Raw genomic sequence first — 26,669 nt, forward strand, 5'->3', positions numbered from 1 at the left:
ATACCTAACAAGTAATTATAAAGAGGTTTCGTTGATTCATTTATTAGATATGTCAACTTCTAGCTGTTACTAGCCAACATTTTTGACTTTGTCTAATATTGACCTTGACCTATATATCTAGCCGTATTGGTTGTCCAAAGCTGACTGGTTAGGCTACTTGACTTCATCCTAGTCTCCGAATAAGAATGATCTTTAATTTGCAACGAACAAAATTACATCAAATACATCAAATTAACCATCTATAATTGTCTGCCCCCAGTAACATAATTTGACATTGGTACACAAACAAACAAGACTAACCACATTTCTCAGAATCCCAAATCCAAACCCTCGCATTATATTAGTCTGTTTACAAATTCACTGAGCCAACTTCTCATTATTCAATGCAGGCCCCTTAAATAATCAAGCTCCATGGATCTCAATTGTCACTGATAACATGTTTTGCAATGTGAACCAGACTATATTTTACAAGATTTTGAGGAGGGATCCAATTACACCATTTTATGGTGATACATAGGGGTGAAAACGGAACGGATAATGCTGATACCATATCCGCATCTGTCGGATAATGAGCGGATACGAATACGGATACGGATAGTAAACAGATATTAAAATTCAAAACCAAATCCGTTTTAAACGGATACGGATACGGAACGGATAGTCCACGGATACGGATTCGAAAGATACAAATATTAATTAAAAAATTAAATATAAATATTAATGATAACTATAAGTTGAAGGAGAGGGGGAAATAATGTATTGATATAATATATAGACAAAACAAAGGAATAATAACAAAAGATTGATGTGGTGTAGTGGTTCCAACCTTAGTCACTAAAGCTCTCTACATAGAGTTAGAGGGTTCGCTCTCTGTTGGGAGCAAATTTAACTCTCCTTTTATTACTTAGCGGGTCCGACATGTTTCCTAGCGGGTTTCTAGTGGGTCCGACATACCAATAGGTTCCAGATGGATTTAATTGCTAGCGGGTCCGATCATATTATTAGTGTATGATTTAATTGCTAGATGTGTCACTATAAAATGGTATAATTAGATCCCTTACAATATGGATGGACAACCTTTCCAGTAGAAATTATTCAAAACCATTGATTTTGTAAGGACACAACCGATATATATAATTATCAGCACATATGGATCATTGAGGAAACTATAAAAATATCCTATAAATCATAAACTAATAATATGATATACTAATCATGAAAACCAATCTCCACAAAATGTGCAAATCATATAGGAAGTACAAAAATTAATGACTAAAGGCATGCCCAGCTCAAATCTGATTAACAATGGTTCATAATTAATAGGTACACCTATTCTTTGTCAGTGTTTTCTGGGTTTCAGAAATTATCGCCACCGGAAATATGCTCTGAGGAATGTCCTCTTGAGCAAGAGAAGAATGGTCTAGGTGGCATTGTTAAGCTATTCAAACTATCTTCCGCAAGCATCTCCACGACTTTGCTCATGGATGGACGATCTGACGGTTTTATTTGAATACACCATAATCCAATTGTAGCTAGCTTTGCTTCCATCTCAGCAATTTCTGAACTTACTTCATACTCTCTATATTGCACTAGTTGATCATAGATCCATGTTGGATAGTACTTCTGATTGTTGCTATTCATTTCCGGATCCCAAATTCTCTTCCCCCCAGTCATATCCAGGAGTAGCATTCCAAAACTGTAAACATCAGACTTGTCAGATATAGCCCCAAAGTTTCTAGAGAGCAACTCAGGAGCAATATAACCAGCAGTGCCTTTTGCTATGCTGACTGACACCAGGCTGAAGTCTTTTGGATACAGTTTTGCAAGTCCGAAATCAGATATTTTTGGAATGAATTTGTTGTCCAGGAGAACATTATGGGGTTTTATATCGAAGTGTATAATTTTCATATCACATTCTCGATGTAGGTAATCAATTCCCCTGGCCACCCCCAAAGCTATTTCCTTGAGTTTTTCCCAAGAAAAGGGTTGAGAATTATTATTGGTTTCTCCAGTTGAAAATATATGCTTATCAAGAGATCCATTGGGCATGTACTCATATATGAGAGCCCTTATAGATCCCTCTGAGCAATACCCGATAAGCCTAGCTATGTTTTTGTGGTGAACTTTACAAAGAGTCGATACTTCATTGATGAATTCTTCATCATGGAGCTGTGAACTTCCCAGTATCTTAACAGCAATATGCCTGATACTGAGAATAGTGCCCTTATATACTGATCCAAAGCCGCCTTCTCCTATCTTCTCTCTGAAGTTCCTTGTAATTGCAATAATTTCTGTATAAGAGTATCTCCTTGGTGCAAGCCCTTGCTGGTATTCGAGAAATTTTTCAACGTTATTGAAGGGCATCCTTGATCTCCAGTACTTGTGTGCCAAGAAAGCAAAAATGACCAATGGCATACAGATAACCCTGATAAATAACAATAGAACTGAAATGAACCCTGTTAGTTTTTCTTGTAAAGTAACTAGATATATCTTATTTTTTAATGACTAAAAGAGTGAAAAACTAATGGTAAAAAGAAACCTATTACTGGTTTAGTTGTTTGATTATTTTGGGAAGATGGGTTAATTGGAGAATTGTACGAAAATCAGCAGGACCGCAGGTACTAATCCCAAATATTTAATTTAACAGCAAACAATTTGTTTTGTTTCTCTTAGGTTTAAAAGATATGATTTAGTGGCCAGTTTGCACAATTATCTATTGCAAAATATGTACAACAATTTAGGTGTCCGTAGAGAATAGCTTTTACATGACCTTACCAATTATCAGTTGCAAAATCTGTAACAGAATGAAGATAACTATAATGCTGTACATGACTGCTTCTTCCATCTCTTTATTTATGTATCCCAAACTTCTCAAAGCCTCATCATTTTCATCCATGCATTCCAAGAAAAAAAACTCACTATTCACAAGATGAGATATCAAGGGCAATTTCATGTGCCGACCATACCGGCTCAAGGTGTCAACTGGTCCCCAGTACCAATCTGGGTCACGTACCAGGAGCTGTTCTCTATTTTCTTGTTTGTGTTTGATCTGGTCACGGAAATACCTGCATTGAATATTGTATTATCTTATATGAATATTATAATATAGAAACAATTCTCAATGCAAATTCACTACAGGATATCAGATTAATGCAGGATATTTATTTATTTAGTGATAAAGAAAAAAAGAAAAAGAAAAGAGGAGGGTCTTTTGGGTGTGAAAAAAATTCCCATAAAATGATTTCAATGAAAATATTAATTCTGAAATTAAATTACCACAATGATGCTTTCAAACAGCGCCCAAGGAGCATACTTAAAGATTTTCTGTACCAGCAAATCTGGAAGCCTTCATGCAACACATCCAAGCTTTGCTTGGTAGTGCCCGATTTGAAGTTGACATCAGAGATGAAGGTCTTGTTTACGTATTTACATGAAGGCTCCATATTAGATACTGTAAAGATATCCCCCATTAGCACATAAACAAAGGAATCATTAGTATTACCACTCATGCAACTGATGTAGTTGGGATTCTGTATCTGCTTAGTGCAACTCAGAAAGGTTGCAAAATTACTTATCCCACATATCCCAATAGGACCTTCGAACTGATATATGTCTTCCACCGGATAGATAGGAAGCTTGCAGCTGTTCTGATCCATGTAAGCTGGATCCACCACATTTATTGTCTGGTAAAAGTACGAGATGTCCATGATGTAATATTTTCCTGACTTCCACTCTAAATATGGTTGGTTTTCAGCATCGCATATAATCTCGAAATAGGATGAGCCACAGTGTGCCGGGTCAGATTTAAGGCGGAAGGGGTGATGGATGTCATGGAGATGGCCACATGAGGAAGCACAATTAGAAGTAGGATGGTTTTGGGTACGGCTGAGTGTTAGGCCTCCATCTCCATTACAGAGTTGAGGAGAGAAAACAGCCAGGATGCAAAAGATGGTGACAAACCTGCCGTCCATTAATGAGTTGAGGAGATCGAGAATTTTGGTTCAAGGGTTGGGGATGAAATTAAGAGGTTTTTCTTCCTATGTCATATGATTTTATATAATATAAACATTTCCAAAATAATTTTTAGTTAAATTAATATAAACATTTCCAAAATAATTTTTAGTTAAATTAATATAAACATTTCCAAAATAATTTTTAGTTAAATTAATATAAACATTTCTTATAATTAATGAATTACATAAAAATTGATATTTAGCAGCAGTTGTAGTAGGGCACTTGAACGAATATTGACACTGATTTGTGCATTGAATCTTTTCAAGTTTCTAAGCGCGTGTTTCGAGGGTTGGAAAATTAGTTAAATTTTAGACTCAAATAATTTATAGAATCTTCGGATATTCTTTTTTCTAGTATGAATTGGTTTTTTTTTTTTTGGAAGCGTCTAATTGTCCACAGCTTTTTGTCCACCATTTGTCCACAGCTTTGACTTGCGTGAATACTGTAAAATTACTTCTACATGCTGTATAATTAAACAATATATCACATAAAATATATCAGTTAATCACAAAATATCCAGCAACTATTTGAAGTGGTCCCATGATAGTTAGAAAAAGATTTGTAACTTGCACAACATGACAAAATAAATGTACTTTCAAATTGTACTTTCGGAAATTACAGTTATAGGAAGTTATTGGCAGTTAGAGTTAGTTATTAGCGGTTATTGGCAGTTAGAGTTAATTATTAGCGTCCGCACTGGGTTGAATCTTATATACTGTAAAATTGAATCTTGTATACTGTAAAATTGAATCTTGTATACAGTAAAATTTTCAATTGAATCTTGTATACTGTAAAATTGAATCTTCTACACAGTAAAATTTACATCTTGTATACTGTAAAATTGAATCAGCAGAACTGTAAAATTGAATCTTGTATACTGTAAAAATTAAATCTTATATACATTATAATTTTCAATTGAATCTTGCATACTGTAAAATTAAATCTTGTATACTGTAAAATTTTCAAATAATACTGTAAATTTTCAATTAAATCTTGTATACTGTAAAAAGACAATTAGATAGGAGTGGATAAGGTTGTGGACAAATGGTGGACAAAACCTAGTAGACAGAAACATTTAATTGTCTTGCTTGTGAAATTTCTACTCTCCGAGGTCTTAGTCTACAAGGAAATTAACACCATATTAATTGTCTTGCTTGTGAAATTTCTACTCTCCGAGGTCTTAGTCTACAAGGAAATTAACACCATATTAATTGTCTTGCTTGTGAAATTTCTACTCTCCGAGGGCCCTGAAGGATACTACAATTAATGATTGAGAAACCTTTCTATACAATTTGTAACAATATATAACAATTTATAACGATTTCTAACAATTTAAAAAGTAATTAAAGAGTAATTAAAGAGTAATTAAAGGGTAATTAAAAAGCAATTAAAAAATATTTACAAAGTAATTAAAAAAATCCTGGAGTCGTCAAAAAAATCATCCGAAATTGCTTTTCTCTTTTTTTCTTTCTATTTCTCTTCTTCTTTGATGTTACAATGAATTTTGAGTGGACAGGAGAGAGAAAAAAAAACCTATTTATAGTGGTTTTATAGCTTATTGTTCCAATAGGGGGCGGCCAGGTTTCGGTAGGTGACCGCCTCCCACTGGGACGGTTTGATGGTGAGAGTGGATCGCCCCCTGCAGGGGCAGTTAGAACAGTTTTTTAAAAAAAAAATCGATGGCATATTCATTAATTTAATTATTTTTTAGGATATTAATAAAAAATAGGTCCAAGGTGACAATCGCTCCACTAAATACTCACCTTTGCTTTGAGTTGTCAATAATTGAGTTTCGATAATTCCGCGTAGGGTAAATTTATTCATTTGGGACCCACAGGGGCCCATTGACAATTGTTCCTTGAATAATTGATACTTATCTCTTATAATTAATGAATTACATAAAAATTGATATTTAGCGGCAGTTAAATTAGTAGTGGGGCACTTGAACAAATATTGACACTGATTTGTGCATTGAATCTTTTCAAGTTTCTAAGCGCGTGTTTCGAGGGTTGGAAAATTAGTTAAATTTTTGACTAAAATAATTTATAGAATGTTTGGATATATATTCTTTTTTCTAGTATGGATTGGGTTTTTTTTTTTCATCTCTATTGTCATCTTTTTATAAAACTGTGAGAAAAATAAAAGAACTTAGGAAACGAGCTCATTATATATATGTGTTCAATATTTGTACTGGTGTTTGTTTTCGTTTCGAGATGAAATCCATCCATGTGTGTTCCTGGAACCGGACCCAATTAATATAAAATATGAATTGTAGGGACTGAATTTGAATTTCATTCATTCTCTTAATAGTTAATAGTACAGATCGATAAAATGACAATTGATTATTGAGAGGATCACATTCACAGGAAGAGTATACTATACACTAGAGATCTTAATTAATTAAATAAATAGTAGGAGCGAGTAATATCCTTTGAGTTGTATGATTGTATCTTATTTAATTTGATGTTGTCCTGACGATAAATTTTCAGTCTTAGTCTTAGTCTAACACCATATTAATTGTACAACTTGCTTATGAAATTAATTTATAATCTCCGAGGGCCTTGACCTTGAGAAAAGAAATGTCTACAATTAATTAATTAATCAATGAGTCCAAAGATGACTGAGAAAACCACCTTGCTATATATACAAATTTTCAGCCTATGACCGATCGAGGTGCTGGTGCTGCTGTCTATAAATTGGATTTGCAAATCTTCTCTCTCCTTTTGGGCTAAAGCCCAAATTCATTTTCTTTTTTCGATGAGTGACCCATAAATCATAAATCATAATAGAAACTTTACTAAAACTTGCAACACAGAATCTACGCTCATGAGACACCAGTACAAAATTGGATTATTAATTCAACATTCAACTTATATGCTCAGTAACCGGTTATTCAATGTTGTGTTTTTTTATAATTGACTTAATTAAATAATTATTTAAATAGACTGAATTAATCTACACAAATTTACATCAAATTATGTTTACATATTTAACAATGATAACACATGAGTCTAAATTATCAGTAAAATAAGTCACACAATATTCACACATTTGAAATGTCTGCCACAAACAATTTTCATATTCTCAGAACACACAATCATATCATTTCACAATTTAAATTGGAACCTCAGACCCATTATGCCGTTAAATATATCCTCATAATCCAATACCCATATAATCCAATATCCAATTCAGACATTCAATTCAACTATATAAAACAAAAACATAAATTATAGAGAAGTCCGGTTATTTAATAGCGATCAATCCAGAAATCTAAATCAAACTGCAATGACAATTCAGAATCAACGTGATGTAAACAGAATTCCAATCAAACAATAAATCAAATAATATTGAATATCATAATTTTGTATCAAAATATTTCTTTTGATTTTCCGATTTCTTTCTCATTTCTCTGTTTTTTTTTTCAATTCGGTTTGTTTTATTTATTTATTTGAATTTACAGAGAGAGAGAGATTCCTTTTTGAGGTAAATATGGCGATAGGGGATTTACCATGAATATAGAAGGCGATATCTATTGTCACATAGGTTGTTTTTACTCCGGTTTTTTTATTAATAGAAATAAAATAAAATAAATATTTAAAAATAACAGAACTTTTGAATTTTTGTCAAAACTAGGCAGATCGGGATTAGACAACCCGTCCTGGTTAATTAGAGGTCTCACTAATCCTTAGAATCCTTTTCCGGAAAGAAAAAGACAAAAAAAAAAAAAAAGGAAAAGGGCGGACGGGTTAACACGTTCCGTCCAGACGCGCCAAAAAAAAAAAAAAAAAAATTAAGTCGGACGGGTTAAGAAACCCCGTCCCACACGCTTTATCCCCCGCCCCCCACTTTTTTTCTTCCCTTTCGCTCTTCCTTCTTCTGTCTCGCGGCGCCTTCCTTCTTCTGTCTCACACGTCGGACCCGGCTGCAGAGTGCAGGACGGACTGACACAACCCGTCCGGATCGTCAATTTCTCCGTTTCCATCGCTAATTGAAGGTTTGTTTTCTTTTAAAATCTGTTAATTAATGCTAATTTATAATTTGATTTGTTATCAAATTAATGCTAATTTATAATTTGATTTGTTATCAAATTATTGACTATAGTAAATTTTATTAATTTGTTAATTGCATTTTAAAAAAACTAATAAATTAGAGTTTTACGATTTGAAAAAATTGGTTTATTTTTAAACTCATTTGATATGGTATAAATTAATTTAGTTTAAATTAGTTTATAGCATAGAATTGAGAGTGTTGATTAGGGGTGTTTAAACGGTTCGGTTTAAACGGTTTGGTTTAAACGGCTCGGTTTAAACGGCTCGGTTTAAACTGTTCGGTTATTTCACTTTATTGAATCGGTTCGGTTATTTCAGTTTATTGGACCGAACTGAATTAGAATTTAGATTGTTATTCATTTTTTTAAAATATCATGCATGCAGAATGTCAAGCAGTCGTGATTTATTTTTAAACTCATTTGATATGATATAAATTAATTTAGTTTAAATTAGTTTATAGCATAGAATTGAGAGTGTTGATTAGGGGTGTTTAAACGGTTCGGTTTAAACGGCTCAGTTTAAACGGTTCGATTTAAACGGCTCAGTTTAAACGGTTCGGTTTAAACGGCTCAGTTTAAACGGTTCGGTTATTTCGTTTTATTGGATTGGTTCGATTATTTCGGTTTATTGGACCGAACTAAATTAGGGTTTATATTGTTATTCATTTTTTTAAAATATCATGCATGCAGAATATCAAGCAGTCGTGATTTATTTTTAAACTCATTTGATATGGTGTAAATTAATTTAGTTTAAATTAGTTCATAGCATAGAATTGAGAGTGTTGATTAGGAGTGTTCAAACAGTTCGGTTGAAACGGTTTGGTTTAAATGGCTCGGTTTAAACGGTTCGGTTATTTCGCTTTATTGGATAGGTTCGGTTATTTAGCTTTATTGGATCGGTTCGGTTATTTCAGTTTATTAGACCGAACTGAATTAGGATTTAGATTGTTATTCATTTTTTTAAAATATCATGCATGCAGAATGTCAAGCATTCAAGATCCGGGTGGTCCTTCACATGCTGCAGCCACACATGATAATTTTGGTTTTGAATCGACATGGTCAGCAAATAAGTTTAGCAATTTATTATGGATGCCGCATGACCAACATAAAGTCTCACGAATCCATGATGATGTAAGTTACTCCATGAATCATATAATTTTGTTTTTTTTATAGAATGATATAACTATTTGAATTACAATATTTTACTTTAATTAAATTGTATAACATTGACAGGATTACAGAAATGTAGGAGTGGACCCTCGAGGTATCTGGACTGGGATTAAGTACAACGACCTTTACAAACCATTCTTGCTTAGACTCGGTTTGTATCAGGTTTCTCAAATGGCTCACATAAAAATTGATCCAGCACTCCTCGCTGGTCTCGTGTGCATATGAGGTGTAGACTAACTTTTAAAAAGGGCCTAGACTACGTACAGAGATCTTTAACTTATGAGCAATTTTAACTGTTCAATATCTATGGTGCTGTTCAATCTGCGCAACATATCTATCACTCTACTACTGGTACGCTCTCAATCACTCAATCCTATTCCTATGGAGTCAAATGAAATCAGTAGGTCCTGGTGAAAGTGTACTGTCCCGCGGTCCCGGCATCTTTCCCAATCGAGCAAACACCACCTCACTTGTTGGGAGGGCATCATTGCAAATACGCCACAGAAAGATTCTTATTCAAGGTAAACTGCTCTTTCTCTTCCAAATTGAGTGCCAGAATTGCTTAACTGCAGTACTGATGTATCAACTGGTACCCCTCATGTACCAAAAATTTGCCAGATTTGCTGAAGGCGACACCAATTTATTGTCTAGGTCAATCAGCCATGTGTCCATTCAGGTCTATAAGATCGCTAGCTGAAATTTTCATTGATTTATTATGTGAGGTCTATGATTCAGTTCAGCCAGTCTGAGAACCATAGCTGAGAAAATGGGTACCATGTTAACCTACATCTTTGACCAATGACACTATTGTATTGCCTCTAAAAGGTACAGCGCTATACTGAGATTTGTAGCTTTGAATTTCTGATACCTTATGGGGCAAATTCAGTTCCAGTCAGGTACCTGACCTGGTAGAATGAGATCCAGGCCATTATTTATTTATTTATTTTGAAAAAAAGGCATAAAACCCCGTTTCATTAACTGAAACATTAATTACATACTCTTCACAAAACAAAAACCCAGAACCACTAGAAAACCCCTAAGGCACAGCATTGATCTCGCCAACACACACTACTTCATGAAACATACAATATACAAATTCTCACTGCTTTTGTTACCTTGTACCAGTGTAGCCAGTACATGCAAGAAAAGAGACAATTCAGCTAACCCAATTTTGACATCATTGACCTGTGCAAACAACTCAAAATCCTAGACCATTTTTGTGTCCCCTCAATTGAGATTACTACTTAAACATTCTCAATAAACCTATGATCAGAAAACCAAATTCCAAACTAAACTGGTACACCTTGTTAATTACCAGCCCCCAACCTGAAAGTTTCCCTTGAACTCCTGTTGCTCCCTTCTTTGTTACCCGGACAAGCCGTGCACCCTCAGTCTGAGGCTTCTCGTCAGACGCAAACTGCCTCCTTTTGGAGTTTCTTTACTCACAACCCTGGTAACCTTTTGAGCAGGGACAATGCCAGAATCAGCTTGGGTTTGAGCAAGGGTCGATAAAACTAGTTTTTGTCTAGGAGTATGCTTCAGATTTTATGTTGTAACCAGATACCGGTGGCTTCTTTTGTGACTCATTTTCATCTTCCCATCTCTTTTCTTCTTGAGCATTGATACCTGCCATGGCTATGTCCATGTCATATCTTCTCATTTTCATCAGTGCTAACTCTTGCTTTATCTATGCTAACTCCATCTCCAGCTTCTTGATTGAATTCATAACCGATTTCTGGTCGTATACAGATATCAACTTCGGGCCAGTCCTGGATCCTGCTGAGATGATGGGTGTTATACTCTTCAGTCTGCTACCAGTACTGAGATATGGGGGAAGTGTTCTAATAATTAGCATCTGGTCGCTAGGATGGGCTAAATCCAAGTTCGGAAAGGGTGTTGCAGTGGATTTAGTTTCTAGATCTGACATTTTATGGGTGCTGTGTGAGAGTGATTTAGGAAGAGGTTCAACTACTGGTGCCCGGCACTGGATTGATCTGTGACCTAGCCTATTGCACACAAAACACAGCACTGCATTACGACATTGCAGTGCAGTGTGACCTCAGTCGCTGCACCTAAAACAAATGGGGATCGAGGAGGAAGATGATTTGCAAAGTTCTTTGATCTATAATTGCACAAAATCAGATCGAACGGGTCGATCTGGTATACCTGTAGACTCAATTATCATCCAGAAATTTTGATCTTCTCTGTTGTGAGACCTGGTTGCAACATGAACTTGATTTGAAAATTGAAACCCAGGTTTCGTTGTCATAGTGGATCGATTAGGCTCAGTAAGCAACGCTCCTTTGTAGGATTTCTGATTTGGAGGCTTTTGGATCGACTCCAATACTTCTGAGAGTGCTACAGTGAAAGCCCTTAGCGATGAATCTAACTTGTCTAGTGGACTACCTGAGCCTGAGGGGATACTCACTCTTATGGGGTTGGATCTCTATGGCCTTGGGTGGCTGATCATCACCATTGTCATTATCATCTATATTTTGTGATGCATCAGGAGGAGAGAATAATTCATAAAATGAGGTAAAATAATAAAAATAAACACATGATCACCATTTTTTTTTCTGTTTGACATCTTATTGCAAAGCACACGATCACAACTCAGTAAAATTCACCCTAACACATCTAAATGCAGCCATACCAGCAAATTAAATAGCAAAATCATAAGAATTTATGCAGAAATACACCATTTTGTGTTCTATTCAAAACAGCACTGGAACTAGTAATACTTCATCAAGACGAGATAGCAACAATCTGTATATTTCACAATTTTTAAAACATATATTATTCATGAGAAAACATCTTAACATTAGGATGAGGCATACAATTCTTTCAGTTACAAGATTATTTTATATTTTTATTCAAATTTCTGATAGTATAAAAGAAATTTTGACTTGAAACTTGTTGTCAACGTGAGGCAAGTGACCTGTTTTTATTTGGTTCCACCCAGGGTGCATGCATCCGTCTTGTGCTGAACAACCAGATGGCCTAGGTGGAAAATATGGAAGAGCAAATTGCAGAGGTGATGCCTACCTACCAATCTACCACGGTGGATACCATTACTCTACAGCTGCCTAAATCTTTTGAAAAGGAGGAGAGTAAGCATTTGGAAAGGGGCAAATTTGTCATCTGAGTAAGAGTGTGGTATTGCTGATTGTATACAGTTAGAACATTTAATTATGATAACAAAGTTTAGCTGTAATTAGAACATATAGATTAATATTTTAAGTCCACATTAACATATCTTATAAATAAAAAATAGAAGGAAAATTACAGCACCATAATAACACAGTTAGCATTCCAATATCTCTACAAGTACCATCAAGACCTTTTTCTTGGATTGCTCCTCTTCAGTGTCTCTCACCCAAGTAATTTTGCTCGTGCTGAACTCAACTCCTTGGAAACTTCTCTGATTGCAATGCGCTCTTTTGGTAACTCCTTAGTGCACTGAAGTCCACATTGAATCACTGATATCAGGCAATCATAAACATTCTCTGGCGCATACTTATTGTCTTTTCCATCACTCAACAATAACAAATTGGTATCAATTATGTCTATGACATTGTCTGGAAAAGCCATCTCGACATGCTTACAAAGACTAAATCCATCTCTTAATTTTTCGTCAGTGGGGCTTACTCCGGTGAATATCTCGAGCAGAAGAATGCCGTAACTATACACATCTCCTTGTGCTGATGCTTGAACCCCCATCCCATACTCTAAAAATAACAAAAGTACCCTAGTTATTAATTCGTAGAATTTCATCTCCTATTGTCTTTTTTCTATATTTTTGTATTTTATCTGCTCCATTAGGTTTTATTTGGTCATAACTGTGATTTGCGATGTCTTATTACTATACTTGCACAATTATCCAATTATTTTCAAAGACTACATATTGGAACAAGAGGGTCCTATTTACTGAATAATCACAACCAATTTTCAATACAGAGCCAAAAAGTTTTTTTTTTCTTGTTTTACCCATCAATTAAAGCTGACTAGTCTTATTTTAAATTAACGCTTAAATTTGATATCAATCTTTGTCAATTTATGAAGCTTTATATAAAATCTTCAATACAGTAAGGGCATACCTGGAGGTATATAGCCAATAGAACCCTTGATTCCACAGGTGCTTGTCATTGAAAGCAAGGTATCAGCTATAACCAAAAATTTAGCCAATCCAAAGTCACCAACACGTGCAGTCATGTCAGCATCCAACAGTACGTTGCTAGGTTTAAGATCACAATGCACAATTGGTGCCGGTCCATCGTTGTGGAGATAGTCCAATGCTGCAGCAACATCAATTGCTATGTTCATTCTCTGGATGAGGCTAAGGCTTCTGAAAGGGCGATTAGTGCATGTGTTTGGATGCAACCATGCTTCTAAACTACCATTTGGCATGAACTCAAAAAGCAATGCCTTAAATTCATTACCTTGGTGATCTGTGCTAGAGCATACACTTAGAATCTTCATAAGGTTTCGGTGTCTAATATTTCTTAAGGCCTCACATTCAGATATGAAACTTCGAGAAGCGCCATGCTGCTCAAGGTTCAGCACCTTCACAGCAACAGTTGGTGCATCCTCAAAGCTCATAATAGCTTTGTATACCGATCCAAAAGCACCAACCCCAATGAGATTCTTTAATGAGAAACCTTCGGTAGCTCTAAAAAGGTCACTGTACGAGACATTTTTGAATTCATATTTCATAGCCGTAATAAGTTGCTCCTTGTGTTTAGATTCCCTTCTCCAATAATAACGAACAAAAAACCACATGACTATGGTCAAGCATATGAGAGCACCGGCTGTAGCACACAATACTGTCATTATTCTTCGGGAGTAATTGCTCTGTGTTTGGTTACTTGAAATGCATACTGGCAAATGCATTTCAGGAACTCCACCACAAAGTTCTGGATTTCCTCTCAAGTCAACTCGGTTGGAATTCTTAAAAACCCCTTCTTTTGGCAACTGCCCCTCAAAATTGTTGAAAGAAATATTCAAGTATTGGAGATTAATTTTGCCAATAGATTCCGGTATTTGGCCAGATAATGTATTATTTGCGAGATCAAGTTTTTGGAGCCCTAATATATTACTCAAAGTGGATGGGATGTGTCCATGAAAGAAGTTTTTATCAAGATAAAGGGTCTGCAATACTTGGCATCCACCGATTGTGCTAGGTATTTCACCGGATAATCTATTGTTTGATAGGACAATTGTGTGTATATTTCTCAAGTTACCAATTTCTAGCGGCAATGAACCATTGAGGTAATTATGTGATAGGTCAAGGCTACCGGAAAGAGATGGAAGATTGAGGAGTTCTTTGTGGATTTCGCCGGTCAATTTATTATAAGAAATATTCAAGAGCTCTAGAAATTGCATGTTCCTTAATTCTATTGGTATACTCCCTTGTAATGTATTGTTGTACAGATAAATCCTACTCATTCGGGTTAGGTTACCAAAGTTTGATGGAATTTCACCTGATAAAAAGTTGTCCGACATATCTAATGCTTGCAACTTTGAAAGATAACCAATTTCGGTGGGAATGATACCCTCAAGGTGTGCTTGGGCCAAGTTAAGTGCGATTAAATTAGTTAGTTTCCCAATGCTATTGGGGATACCTCCTGAAATTGAACTCATAAACAGTCCCAAATAATTCAGACTGGATGAGAGGTTTCCTATAGAACTAGGTAATTGGCCTTGAAGTTGGTTGTTTCCAAGCCACAATGCATATAAGTTTGTACAATTGGTCAATGCATCAATAAAGCTCCAGTCTCTATTGCTTTTAGCCTCCAGTTGATTATTAGCCACATTAAGTCGGTAAAGGTTTCCCAAGTTTCCTATGCTTGAAGGTACTTTACCAGTGAAATTATTAGAGTCAAGTTGGAGGTGTATTAGAGCTGAACAATTGGATATTGAAGCCGGAATCTGACCTTTAATTTGATTTTCGTACATTAGCAATGCTTGTAGATTGAAAAGAACATCACACATGTCAGAAGGAAGACTTCCTTCAAGCTGGTTACTGCTAAGGCTTAACTGAACCAAGGCCGAGATATTGTAAAGGGAATGAGGAATCTTGCCTGATAAGTTATTATGGTCAAGGATAAGGTGCTTAAGGTACTGGAGTTGGCCAAGTGAAGCTGGAATCGGATCATTTAAGCTATTAAAACGGAGATCTAGAGCAAATAAGTTACTAAGGTTGCCTAAGATGGGAGGAATAAGTCCTATTAGATTATTGTAAGCTAATGACAAGGCAGTGAGTTGATAGAGAAAACCGAACTCCGGCGGTATGCGTCCCTCGAGAAAATTATTTCTAAGATTAATAACCTTAAGATTTCTGCATTGCACAAGAGTTGAAGGGATTGTTCCTTTGAGGTTGTTGTTTGCCAATGAGAGACTTTCAAGATTGGAACAATTACCAAGAGTAGATGGGACATTGCCCTCGAGAGAGTTCATGCTCAAGTTAATAAATCGCAATCGATTCAAATATCCAATCTCTTGTGGTATTCTTCCAAAAAGTTGGTTGTCAGAGAGACTCAACCTCTGAAGGAAGGTGAGCTTGGCTAAAGAGGGAGATATCTGACCTGACAATTGCAAGGAGTCTAGAACGAGCGCAGTTACTCTGTCAGGATGACGGCGGCTGCACATAATTCCCTGCCACTGGCAGTGGTGAAGAGAATCATTCCATGAGACTAATGCTGCTGCTGGGTCACTAGATATTTGGTACTTGAAGGAGAGAAGCGCAGATTGGTCAGTTTCACTGTTAACGGCTTTGGCATTTAAGGAGAGAAGAGCAACAATGAGGATGAGGTGAAGAGCAAGAAAGAGGCAAAGACAATGCATCTTTTTTGAGGTATGAAATGTGAGGCGCTAGCTATCGTCTGACATTTAAACAAATCATTAAAATTAAGAGGCGGTGAGTTTGAAAATGAAAGGTAGGTGATTGAAAGAGTTGACATGTTCAATGACAGAGAAAATATTTGGGAGTCGCTTTCTTAATTTAAAAGCAGAAAACGCTATTTCTTTCTAATTAAATTGAACAAGCATCGTGTTCAAATTTATATCTAAATTAAGTATGACAATAGAGAAATTATGCAACCTTTCGAATTAAAACAGCTCAACTAGCTATATATTATCGTTTGTTTATTTATTTATCTCGTTTTCATCTGGTCTTTCGCAATCATGCATGCTGGCCGGCTCCTCTCTCACATAAAGGCACCCTAGTGAATTAAATTAATGGTGATGTTTTCAAATTCTAGTTGAATGACGTCCCATTCAATATATATATCGTTTCATCTTAATTATTTTGAAAATTGAAATTGTTGTACAGTCCAATTAGGTACTTGTGATACTTAATTTGAATGAAGATAGAGCATCTTAATTAATTATTTTACTCAGATTTTATTTTTTCTTAAATATTAATTGTACCAGTTCTAATTAAATTAAGTAATACATCAATAATCGAAGTTCATGTTGCAACCAGGTTATGAAAACGATCAGGTTAATTATGAGTGCAATTTATATTGTTGCATGCTACTACCTGAACGTACGGTTTGCTTCTATCATAGAATTTCACCTTATTAATTTGATTTTCTCAATATTTTCATAAGTTATGTAACTACAAGTTACTGAATTAATTATTTTCAAATTAAGATGAGAACCTCAATTATTTTAACCAAGTAAGATATATATATGTCTCTCCGTAAAAAAAGTGTGTATAATTAATTTCAAACAATTGAAGTTGGTTGAATTCAATGTTATTATTATTTATATATTTTGCTTTCTGGGGGTAAATGCATGAGTTGAATTAAGGGGGAGAAAGATTGATTTCTTTTTTATTTCCTCTCCATTTTCTGGGCAGCGAAAGTCAACAGACAATTACAAGATATTTGAAAACCATTAAACCAACGCTAACGGCGTCAGTACGTCAACATCACTATAATAATACAATTAGGTATTTATTAATAAATTTTCTATTAAAAATCAGCAACGTGTTCAAAGTACATTGGCTTATCGCTTTTTGTGTATAAAATAAAGTTATCATACGTATTTTGAATCTGATAGACTACTCATGTTTAATTGTAAGTGGAAACACAAACCGAGAGTACGTGTTGATAGGAAAAAAAAAATATGGTTTTTCTTTTGAATTATTCATATCCTTCAAAATAAAATAAAAGAAATATAAATAGCCATTGTAGATTTCAATTGTATGGTACAATTAAAAATTATGATGAGTATATACAAATTTAAAAATTATGATGGGTATACACTATATAGTATATAGTATATACATATATAGAGTTAGTCTACGCTACTTCATGAATTAAACCGACTGTTTTAATTCACGTTTTTGACCCTCCGATATGCTTCAAAAGTAGTGCTGATCGGAGATGATGAGATGTCAAAAATTCGGAACTGGACGTTTCCTGTACAAAGCCCTTAATATATCGTTTTGAAATTTGAGAAATGGAGATCTCCCATTAGACCCTAAACCCACTCCCGCTGTTTCTCCTTCTCTCTCTCTCACGCGAAAAAGAAAATGGCAGCGACGCCCATCTAAACCCTAAGTCGCGACTCTCAGGCGATCACGCGAAAAAGAAAAGAGCGCCTCTCCAGTGGTCTTCTCTTCCTCTCTTCCTCACGCGAAAACAGAAAAGAGGCGCCTCCGCCTCCGATTCGCTGTCTCTCTTGCCAGGTGCGCTTTCCCTCTCTGATCTGTTATTTTACTGGTACCTGGTAGCATAGTAGTTCCTGATCTGTTATTTCTCAATAGCCATGTTTTTTCTTTTTCTTTTTGACTTCGGATGAATCAGATGTTATTTTACTGGTACCTGAAGCATAGTAGTTCCTCAAGCTTTTCTGTAGAATTGAATTCAGGATTGGAATTAATTTGACACATTATAAACAAAGTTAAGTCTAATATAATTTTCAAAAAGTACCAGATTGATCAGTGAATTTGTAAGGCTGATCTCAATTTCAATTTTGTTTCCAATTTTCTTTTTCTTCCCTTATTCTGCTGCACTTTCTTTTCTTTATGAATGTTTTAGTTCCCTAAACTAGTTTTATGCTTTGATAATCAAGGCGTCATTCACGAGAAATCATTGTTTTAAATTGAACCCAACATATTCCTACAGTCACAGATTGTACCATAGTTGCCATCACATTGACTTACTCCATACTTTAGAGTTAACCCCTACTTGTAAACCGACATTTTTACAAAATAAAAAAGCAAGCCAAAACCAAACAGTGGATGATTCATAAGATAGATGCATGTTTTAGTATACTAGTCCAAAAGCAAATGCTTTGATCAAAATGAGATATGATTTAGTCTTTTTTTCATGAATTTTTTTTTTATTACTGATGGGTGCGGGTGCTATTTATTTACAACCCAATATTGTCTATTTTAATTTCATGACACTTGGTCTATTTTGGTGTCTTGTAGCTTTAATATCTAACCATGTTTTGATTTTATTTTTGTAGACGAAATGCGACATCACTACCGATTTCAATAACATAACTCAATTGCAACATCACAAAAAGGGTTCAAGATATAGGTTTGAAGCGGAAATCACTTCGGTACTCAAGAAAATACTAGTCGGAATAATTGTACTTTGTGTATTGATGTGTGTACTTTGTGTGTTAATTGTTGTTAATTAGTGTAGTTTGTTAATTGTACTTTTTAGTAAGAACCTTATGCTTATGGTGCATGTTAATTGTACTATTTTGTAAGAAACTTATGTTAATTTGTGTGTTAATTGTTGTTGTCAACTTTGGCTTATTGTAGTCTATGGGGATGAAAGGTATATATAGCACAGTATAAGTTGTGCTATGAGAATTATAGCCTATGGGGATGAAAGGTATACATAGCCTACTGGGTTTGTACTTAAGTGCATCACTGTTATAACTCTCAATCTTCTATGTAGTCTCTTATGGCATATTGTTAAATTTGAATTCTCTTATGGAATATTACCCTTGAACATTATAAAGAATTCTATTCTCTCACTGATAAGGTGCACATGCATTCAGACGTCAACAAATTAACATAGTCCAAACAAATTACCCTTGAATATTACTCTTGTAGCAGTAGCAGCAGCAGCATATTTAAGTTGCAAATCTAAACAAAGTCCAAACAAATTAACATAGTCTAAACAAAATACATCAGTAGTAGTAAGTAGAAATTTAAGTTGCAAATCTAAACAAAGTTCAAATAACATAGTCTAAATTAACATAGCCTAAACAAAATACACAGCTCATAAATCTTCTTCTTCATACTTGTAAATTTTTGCCAGCTTTTCAACACCACTCTCCTCATTAGCAACCGCCTTTCGTTTGCCCTTTCCATTGTTTTTCAACTATCACAACGAGCAAGTTTTTGTCAGAATAGATGGTTATATATAAGTTTTTGTCAGAATACACATTGGCAAAAAATGAACAATAGTTATCCTATGATGGTTATGTACAAGTTTTTGTCAGAATACCATGCTTAACCTCCAAGTAGTACTAATCCACTAATTTAGTCCAAAAATGTACTAATTAGTGATATTCTTTAGAAGACCTTGTAAATTGGAAATACAACTGTGACTGATTTCATTAGACTACATATATACTTAGAAAGAGATGCGCATGGCAACAAAACATGCCAATTCTCAGTTCAGAAAATAGAAAGAGATGCTTAAAATAATTTATAAATTTGGTGAAAATTCTCATTAATACCACATGGCATACTGGTACGATTTTTTTTTTTTTGTGAGTGAATGCCCATAGGCGCTAATTTAGATGAGATGAACCAGATTACAACTTGTCTAAGATAAAATTAATCTAAACCTGAATGATTCCAGCTACCTGCAGCCTGGAATATAGAACTCAAACTGGAAGAAAAAAAAGCTAGGTGAGGTAAACCTGGATTCGCGAAGCAGCGACTAAGAGAGGGGAGAGCGACTGAGAGAGAGACCGTCGGAGTTGGGGCTGCGCTGAGCGACAAGTCGGAGGCAGCGACTGAGCTTCAGCTTCGCCTCTTTTCTGTTTTCGCGTGAGGAAGAGAGGAAGAGAAGACCGCTGGAGAGGCGCTCTTTTCTTTTTCGCGTGATCGCCTGAGAGTCACAACTTAGGGTTTCGATGGGCGTTGCTGCCATTTTCTTTTTCGCGTGAGAGAGAGAGAAGGAGAAACAACGGGAGTGGGTTTAGGGTCTAATGGGAGATCTCCATTTCTCAAATTTCAAAACGATATATTAAGGGTTTGTACAGGAGACGTCCAGTTCCGAATTTTTGACATCTCATCATCTCCGATCAGCACTACTTTTGAAGCAGATCGGAGGGTCAGAAACGTGAATTAAAACAGTCGGTTTAATTCATGAAGTAGCATAGACTAACTCTACATATATATAGGATTTGGCTAATATGCTATGGGTAGCTAAGAGGCCTCCCGTGCTACGGTTTAATATTCTACTTTTTAAAATTTTAACGGTCGATCCGAACCGTTCATCTTGTTCTCCATATTAATATGTGCTTGGAGACCAAATTTTACATTTTTTGGAAATTGTTTACTATTTTTTTAGATTTATTGAAAATCGCTGTTTTTTATGGTCCAGATTTGTCTGAAAAACAGCGATTTTCAATAAATCTAAAAAAATAGTAAAAAATTTCCAAAAAATGTAAAATTTGGTCTCCAAGCACATATTAATATGGAGAACAAGATGAATGGTTCGGATCGACCGTTAGAATTTTGAAAAGTCGAATATTGAGCCGTAGCACGGGAGGCCTCTTAGCTACCCATAGCACCGTAGCCAAGTCCCATATATATATGTGGCTTTTCTGATATCAATTGTACGTATGGTAGAATTAAAAATCCTTCGTTGGACATTAATTTGTCCTTGATCTAAAGTAAATAAATAAAAAATTATCATGGGTACAGCCGTACAGGATCAGATGGAACCCCAAGTCCCCAGTTCAATCATCTCATGAATCATGATCGATCCATCCAGAAGTGATCGAACCACAGAGTTTAATTTAAGCTAATTTAATATTCTGGTTTTGACCCAATTAAATTAAATTAAGCTGGCCTGGACGGCCCAAATATTGTCACTCGTAGTCGTAGACTCGTAGTCGTAGAGTTAGTTATATACCTTTTGACCCAAACCCCTACCGAACCCTAATCTTTATCGATCCTTGTATAGTATAGACAGTCAGTTGTATTACGTAATTAAGAAAGTTTATTCCGAATGAATATATTCTACAACTACAAGTCCTTTCCCTTCCCTTCCCTTCCCTTCAAGTCCTTGTATAGTAATAGGAATCCATGTGTTTCTCTGACGACTGGGCCAGGCGTCGACTACTACACCGCACTCCATTTCCTCATAACGCCATTTCAATTACTTGTGGGACCAGACATACATACTTGCCACAATCATTTAAGTTGAATAGACCAGGTTCACCGCATGCCTACCTCCATCTCTCTCTCTCTTCTCAATCTCACCTAGTCTAGTCGGCTGATCGGCTCTCTTCTCTCTTCTCTCTTCTCTCTTCTCAACAGCACAGTTAGTGGGTCTAATCTAAATATGACCTCCATTTCTCTCCTTAAACCGCCATGGCTACCCAAACCACTCACAACAACCAAGTGCTTCCTCCTTTCCTTAGATGCCAACCAACCCAACCATTTCTCGCTCCCAATTAGGAGACTTCAATTTCCTTTTTTATCTCCTCCACTTTCTCGCTTCAAGGTCCAAGCTTGCTGGATTCCACCGAACGAGGTTTCAAGGGACCAATTCGGTGGCTGGCTCACAGATACACCTCAGACTGTACAAAGAAATGGTACCTTTTGCTATATATTGCTTCAATTATCTTAAATTCGCCTCCAATAAGTCAAGACTTTTCCCCGTTTCTCTTGAAACCAGTTAAATCAAACACACAAATGGAATCTACTTATTAATGGAAATGGGTAACATTAAACCAAGCATTTAAATGGGGGTGTGTGCTTGTGTAGCACATGATGAAATTAATTCTCATACTCTTATTGTATGTATCTTTCTGCAAGAGAGATAAATTGAGTAGGACGACAGATTTCATTTCTTCTAACGTGAGGAGTTCTGTTAATGCAGGATTGAACAAGTATGTTTTTGTTGGAATTACTGCTCCAGTGGTCATACTGTTAGCTGGATTAACCTATTATGCTTATCACAGAAGAGGTTTTTAGTGCTTACCATCTTTCTTTTTTGTTATGTTAATTGCTACTTATTCCGTGACTAAAACATCTAGTCATACTAATGAAAACTCTTTCCAGGTATCAAATATTCAATTCCTTCCCCATCTGTGTCTTTTAGAGAGAATTCTACCAAGTCAGATAAAGATAGTGACACTAGAGAAAATGAAGCCTCACAGGTTTCAGAATCAAACCAAGATGAGAGTGCCAGCGTGTCACTTGACAAACTTAAGGAAACCTTTTTCTCAGGTACTTGCTATGTCATATTTAATTTCACTTCTATTAATAATAAACCAACATTGTCTCCTTTTATTTTTTATTATAATGGCTTAGATCAATTTATATTATTTGTTCTTTTCTGGTGCCTCCATCGGAAGACTATAGAGTTGCTATAACTGTTCCAGCAGATACTGCTCAACAGAATGCTCTATCTTTGTTGAAGAAGTTAGAGGTATGTATACGCACTAAACTGGTTTTGAACATGAACTTTTTTTTTTTTTTTGAATCGGATATTGCAAATCCTAATGAACAGAAATCTTTGTTAACTTAATACTACACTTGTTCTCATTTATTTTGTTGGCACCAGATTGTTGAAAATGATGCCAATGCCGATGAACTATGCACCAGACGCGAGTTTGCAAGATGGTTTGTCAGATTGAATTCTCACTTGGAGAGGTACTTGATAGTTCTGAAAACTATGTACGGTTTGTTTAGTTTTATAAATTTTAATGAATTGTGGTATATAATATAGGAGTAGAAGGCACAAGATTACCCCAAGTGTTTTGGTTACGGAATCTGTCGTTAATGCTTTTGATGATGTTGAAATCAATGACCCTGATTTTTGGTGTATCCAGTGTAAGCTGTCATGCAATTTAATTATTTCGTGCGTAAAAACCATCCTTGAAGTTTTACTTGACTATGGTCTTTTATATCTGATTTCATGTTTAAAAAGGTTTAGGAGAAGCTGGCCTTGTACCAAGCAAGCTCTCTTCTGTCAATTCTAGGTCTTCAGGTTCTTTATTTCTTCCTGAAAGGTACTTATTTTAATTAAAAAAATTATCATTGTTTTCCTGTGTACTCCCCTTGATTTTACTTAGATATTGGAAATATTCTCTTCTAGACCCTGAAAATCCCAAGATGTAATATATATCCCAAACTAACAGTACAGATATGTTCATACAGAACAGAAAAATTACCCTAGGAAATCCATCTGGCATCGTTCAAAAAGAAATGCCGCAATTGTACGTCTTCATGCTATTCGAAGAGGAAGAAAGAACGAACTTATATTTTGCTGTTAAGCAAATTAGGAAAGGATGGTTATCCAACTATAGTTTTCATTTCTCGGGGAATGTAGGATGTTCGAGGCATGTTTGTGATATGCATATGAGAAATATCATCATTTACCTCTCATTCCCTGTCATTTTCTTTATGTAGTTACCTCTCTCGGTTTGACATGCTCAATTGGAAAGCCCTAGTCGAGTATGCAACCACGACAGAAATAGATAAAAAGGTATTGCTAATCTAATTAAGCTGAAGTTCCTTTTTTTTTTTTTTTACTTCGTTATATTCATAGTTTTGTTATTATGAATTGTTTTATGAAGTCTGACATGTTTACAGTCCAGATAATAAACAAAAAGGCAACAGTTTTGGATTTGAGAGCATGTCCTGGTGTATCTGCACCTTTGTTTGCAGACCTGGTATCTGGTGAAAGCAGCATATTTAGCCGAGTTTTTGGTACGGTTTCATACTCTCTTTCAGATCCAAAAATATGTTAGACTGGCATTGATAAATTCGTAAAGAATTGAGTTCTGTTCGAACTAGTTATATTGCAGCATCTGTTATCTGGCCTTGGTTTCATACCATCTTATGCTCTCCTTTTTTTCCATTCTAATTTTTATTTGAAGTACAACTCATGAACATCACTTGAAGGTTATTTAATCTAATGCATCTATTTGGGGAATGTTACAAGTTTAAATAATTATATCAGTATCCTAATTCTTGTGATATTTTTGAGGAAAAATGTTATACATGACAAGCCTCATGTTTTCATAATTTTCTGATTAAGTTGATTCCATTTAATTTTCAAAAACCATGAAATTAGGCACTCCACACATGAGGTTTGGTACACTTTTGGGCTCAGTTTATTTTGGCAACAGAGTAGCCTTTTTTTTCCCTCTTTTGTCAAATAAGAGCTTAGTAACCAATGTATATTTGACTGACATCAGGTTAAAGTTCCCATGAATATATATATCATTTTGACACCCCCAACTTTTATTAGCTGGTAGCATGTAGCAACCATGTATTCTTGATTAATGTATCAGTTAAATAATTATTGCAGGAAATACAAGGCTTATTCAACCATATAAACCTGTAACAAAAGCACAAGCAGCAGTTGCACTGACCAGTGGCAGAATGGAAAAATTAATTCACAAAGAATTGACTAGAATTGAGATAGAAACCAGGTTAAAACTATCTGAAATGGAGGATATAAAAAGGGAACTTACTCAAAAAGGTGAAATAGAAAGATTCTGGAAGACCAAAATTGAAAAGGAGCAAGAAAGAGAGAGAAAGAGCCAGGAGGCTCTTGAGAGTGCATTGTTAGAACTAAGGAGGGAAAGGAAGGAGGCAGAAGAGGGCCTTTCTGAAAATATGAAGGAGAAGATTGCTTTGGAAGGTGAAAGAGCAATTTTGTTGGGCCTGAAGAAAGAAATTGACGAGTTATCAGAGAAAGTATATAATGAAAACAATCAGGTTATGAGTGAAAAACGGAGCATCGAGAAAATATCTGCAGATGTTAATGGGAAATATGAATCATTAATTGAGACCAAGTCAAGGTTGGAAGCTGAAAAGGAGGCTGTGCATGTTCTAAGGTGAGGATCAATATTTTCAATTTTAGACCTACTCATGGTACTGCTATATGCACAAGCCAAACCAACAGGCGATAATCATGGTTATATTTTATTCCAGTTATTTTTATTTTAAACAGTTTCGACTCCTGGATATAAATTACAATCAAAAGCACACAGTACCAAATTTGGTAGTCTCATTCTTTCGATGTAATTGTGTTGTACCCCGTTTGCATCACAAGAGGTGAAGAATAAGAGGGAATGGGAAAGAAAAAGGGATGGGAGGTTGCTATACTTCCCATCCTCCATTACATTCAAATTTGGAAAGTAGGAAAATATAAGGTTTAGGAGATTAAAAGAATAACATTTATTAACCTTACCCTCCAATTATATATCCAAACAAGAATCATTTATAAAAATAATTTATTTCCCTTCATTGGTCTATCCTCCATCCAAACAAGGGTAGGCTATGAAAGTTTCTTAAATTCAGATTTTGTATGTAGATCTTGGGTTGAAGGGGAAGCTAATCGACTTCAAACTCGAGTAAACATTCTGAAACAAGCAGTGGGAAGATGGAGGTATAGTGAGAATGAAGATTGAGTAATCTAAATAAATTCTCCCATGTTCCATTTTGGTTGCACTTCTCTGTGAAATTTGGTGCTCGTACTTTTTTGGTACCTTTAATAATCATTCAAAAAGATGTCATGCTTATGGCACTTTTCTTCTTTTTCTTCTTCTTCTTTATTTTTTATTTTTATTTTATTTTTATCTTTTTTTATTTTTGGGAAGGACACGATGGTAGACAATTGGAGGAAAGTCAATGAAATTAAGTCCCATTTTAGTTACAGTACTACAAAATTGATAGCATTGTAAACGAAGGTGCCTACACATCACATGGTTTATGTAATATTTCCCGCATAGAGTTTACATAAAGGCTTCAACATTTTTCTATGAAGCAGACTCTTTTCCATTTTAATATGAGTATGAAAATTAAATTATAGTCTTTTTATTATTAGAAATTTAAGGAAAAAAATCATTTGGAGAGTGTCTGGCGTTGAAATTGGTATAATGAGAAAACCATTGTCAATAAACAAAAAGTTGAAAAGATGTTCATCACAAATAAAAAGCTTAATTTTAGATGTATTGGTCATTTATTAATTAACTCTTCAATTTGGAGGATGTCTACAAATTAGAATGAGCAAGTATGAAAAGATATGATATTTGAATGAAGCTGTTGATCTGACTGAGCCATTAATTCATTCATTGTCATTGAAAGATTTTGGAAGCCAGGCCATGGGCTCCCCGATGTAATCCGCATGCTCTGCAATCTGCATTATGGCACCGTTTGAGTTAATTTTTGGGACCGTCCGATCAGAATTCGGACCAATCCGGC

General features: G+C 35.3%; 3 protein-coding genes and 1 long non-coding RNA gene across 4 annotated transcripts in view; 1 reads left to right on the forward strand and 3 right to left on the reverse strand.

Moving 5' to 3' along the window:
- LOC144544659 (SLH domain protein) overlaps positions 1-25,987 on the forward strand; it is a 100,927-nt gene extending 74,940 nt beyond the window's left edge. Inside the window, exons 2-12 of the mRNA XM_078293205.1 lie at positions 21,774-22,042; positions 22,330-22,416; positions 22,512-22,679; positions 22,808-22,881; positions 23,017-23,105; positions 23,182-23,285; positions 23,383-23,464; positions 23,865-23,940; positions 24,053-24,164; positions 24,769-25,300; positions 25,780-25,987. Of these exons, the coding sequence (XP_078149331.1) occupies positions 21,790-22,042; positions 22,330-22,416; positions 22,512-22,679; positions 22,808-22,881; positions 23,017-23,105; positions 23,182-23,285; positions 23,383-23,464; positions 23,865-23,940; positions 24,053-24,164; positions 24,769-25,300; positions 25,780-25,876 (1,674 nt within the window). The 5' untranslated portion in view covers positions 21,774-21,789 and the 3' untranslated portion in view covers positions 25,877-25,987. The remainder of the gene's footprint in view (positions 1-21,773; positions 22,043-22,329; positions 22,417-22,511; positions 22,680-22,807; positions 22,882-23,016; positions 23,106-23,181; positions 23,286-23,382; positions 23,465-23,864; positions 23,941-24,052; positions 24,165-24,768; positions 25,301-25,779) is intronic.
- On the reverse strand, positions 1,158-4,008 carry LOC144544657 (uncharacterized). Its single transcript, XM_078293204.1, has 3 exons — positions 3,277-4,008; positions 2,776-3,065; positions 1,158-2,444 (listed from the first exon to the last, which is right to left on the reverse strand). The coding sequence occupies exons 1-3, from the start codon at positions 3,969-3,971 to the stop codon at positions 1,357-1,359; spliced, it is 2,073 nt and encodes a 690-aa protein (XP_078149330.1). The 5' UTR covers positions 3,972-4,008; the 3' UTR covers positions 1,158-1,356.
- LOC144544627 (uncharacterized) lies at positions 12,463-16,078 on the reverse strand. The gene is made up of 2 exons (XM_078293169.1): positions 13,333-16,078; positions 12,463-12,963 (listed from the first exon to the last, which is right to left on the reverse strand). The coding sequence occupies exons 1-2, from the start codon at positions 16,076-16,078 to the stop codon at positions 12,608-12,610; spliced, it is 3,102 nt and encodes a 1,033-aa protein (XP_078149295.1). The 3' UTR covers positions 12,463-12,607.
- On the reverse strand, positions 19,311-20,414 carry LOC144544016 (uncharacterized). The gene is made up of 2 exons (XR_013508134.1): positions 20,135-20,414; positions 19,311-19,587 (listed from the first exon to the last, which is right to left on the reverse strand). It is a non-coding gene; the product is annotated as an uncharacterized LOC144544016 (long non-coding RNA).
- Positions 25,988-26,669: the final 682 nt, after the last annotated feature.

Source organism: Carex rostrata, chromosome 26 (assembly GCF_964058835.1).
Source record: "Carex rostrata chromosome 26, lpCarRost1.2, whole genome shotgun sequence".
NCBI classification, from domain to species: Eukaryota; Viridiplantae; Streptophyta; class Magnoliopsida; order Poales; family Cyperaceae; genus Carex; species Carex rostrata.

Bases quoted from the DNA above. Each gene is read 5' to 3' on its own strand.
- LOC144544627 (XM_078293169.1), bottom strand. From the start codon at position 16,078: ATGCATTGTCTTTGCCTCTTTCTTGCTCTTCACCTCATCCTCATTGTT. The intron at 12,964-13,332 runs GTATGCCCTTAC...TGTTATTTTTAG, and splicing joins TATTGGCTATATACCTCCAG to AGTATGGGATGGGGGTTCAA.
- LOC144544657 (XM_078293204.1), bottom strand. From the start codon at position 3,971: ATGGACGGCAGGTTTGTCACCATCTTTTGCATCCTGGCTGTTTTCTCT. The intron at 3,066-3,276 runs GTAATTTAATTT...TATTCAATGCAG, and splicing joins TGTTTGAAAGCATCATTGTG to GTATTTCCGTGACCAGATCA. The intron at 2,445-2,775 runs GTAAGGTCATGT...GGTTCATTTCAG, and splicing joins GATTTTGCAACTGATAATTG to TTCTATTGTTATTTATCAGG.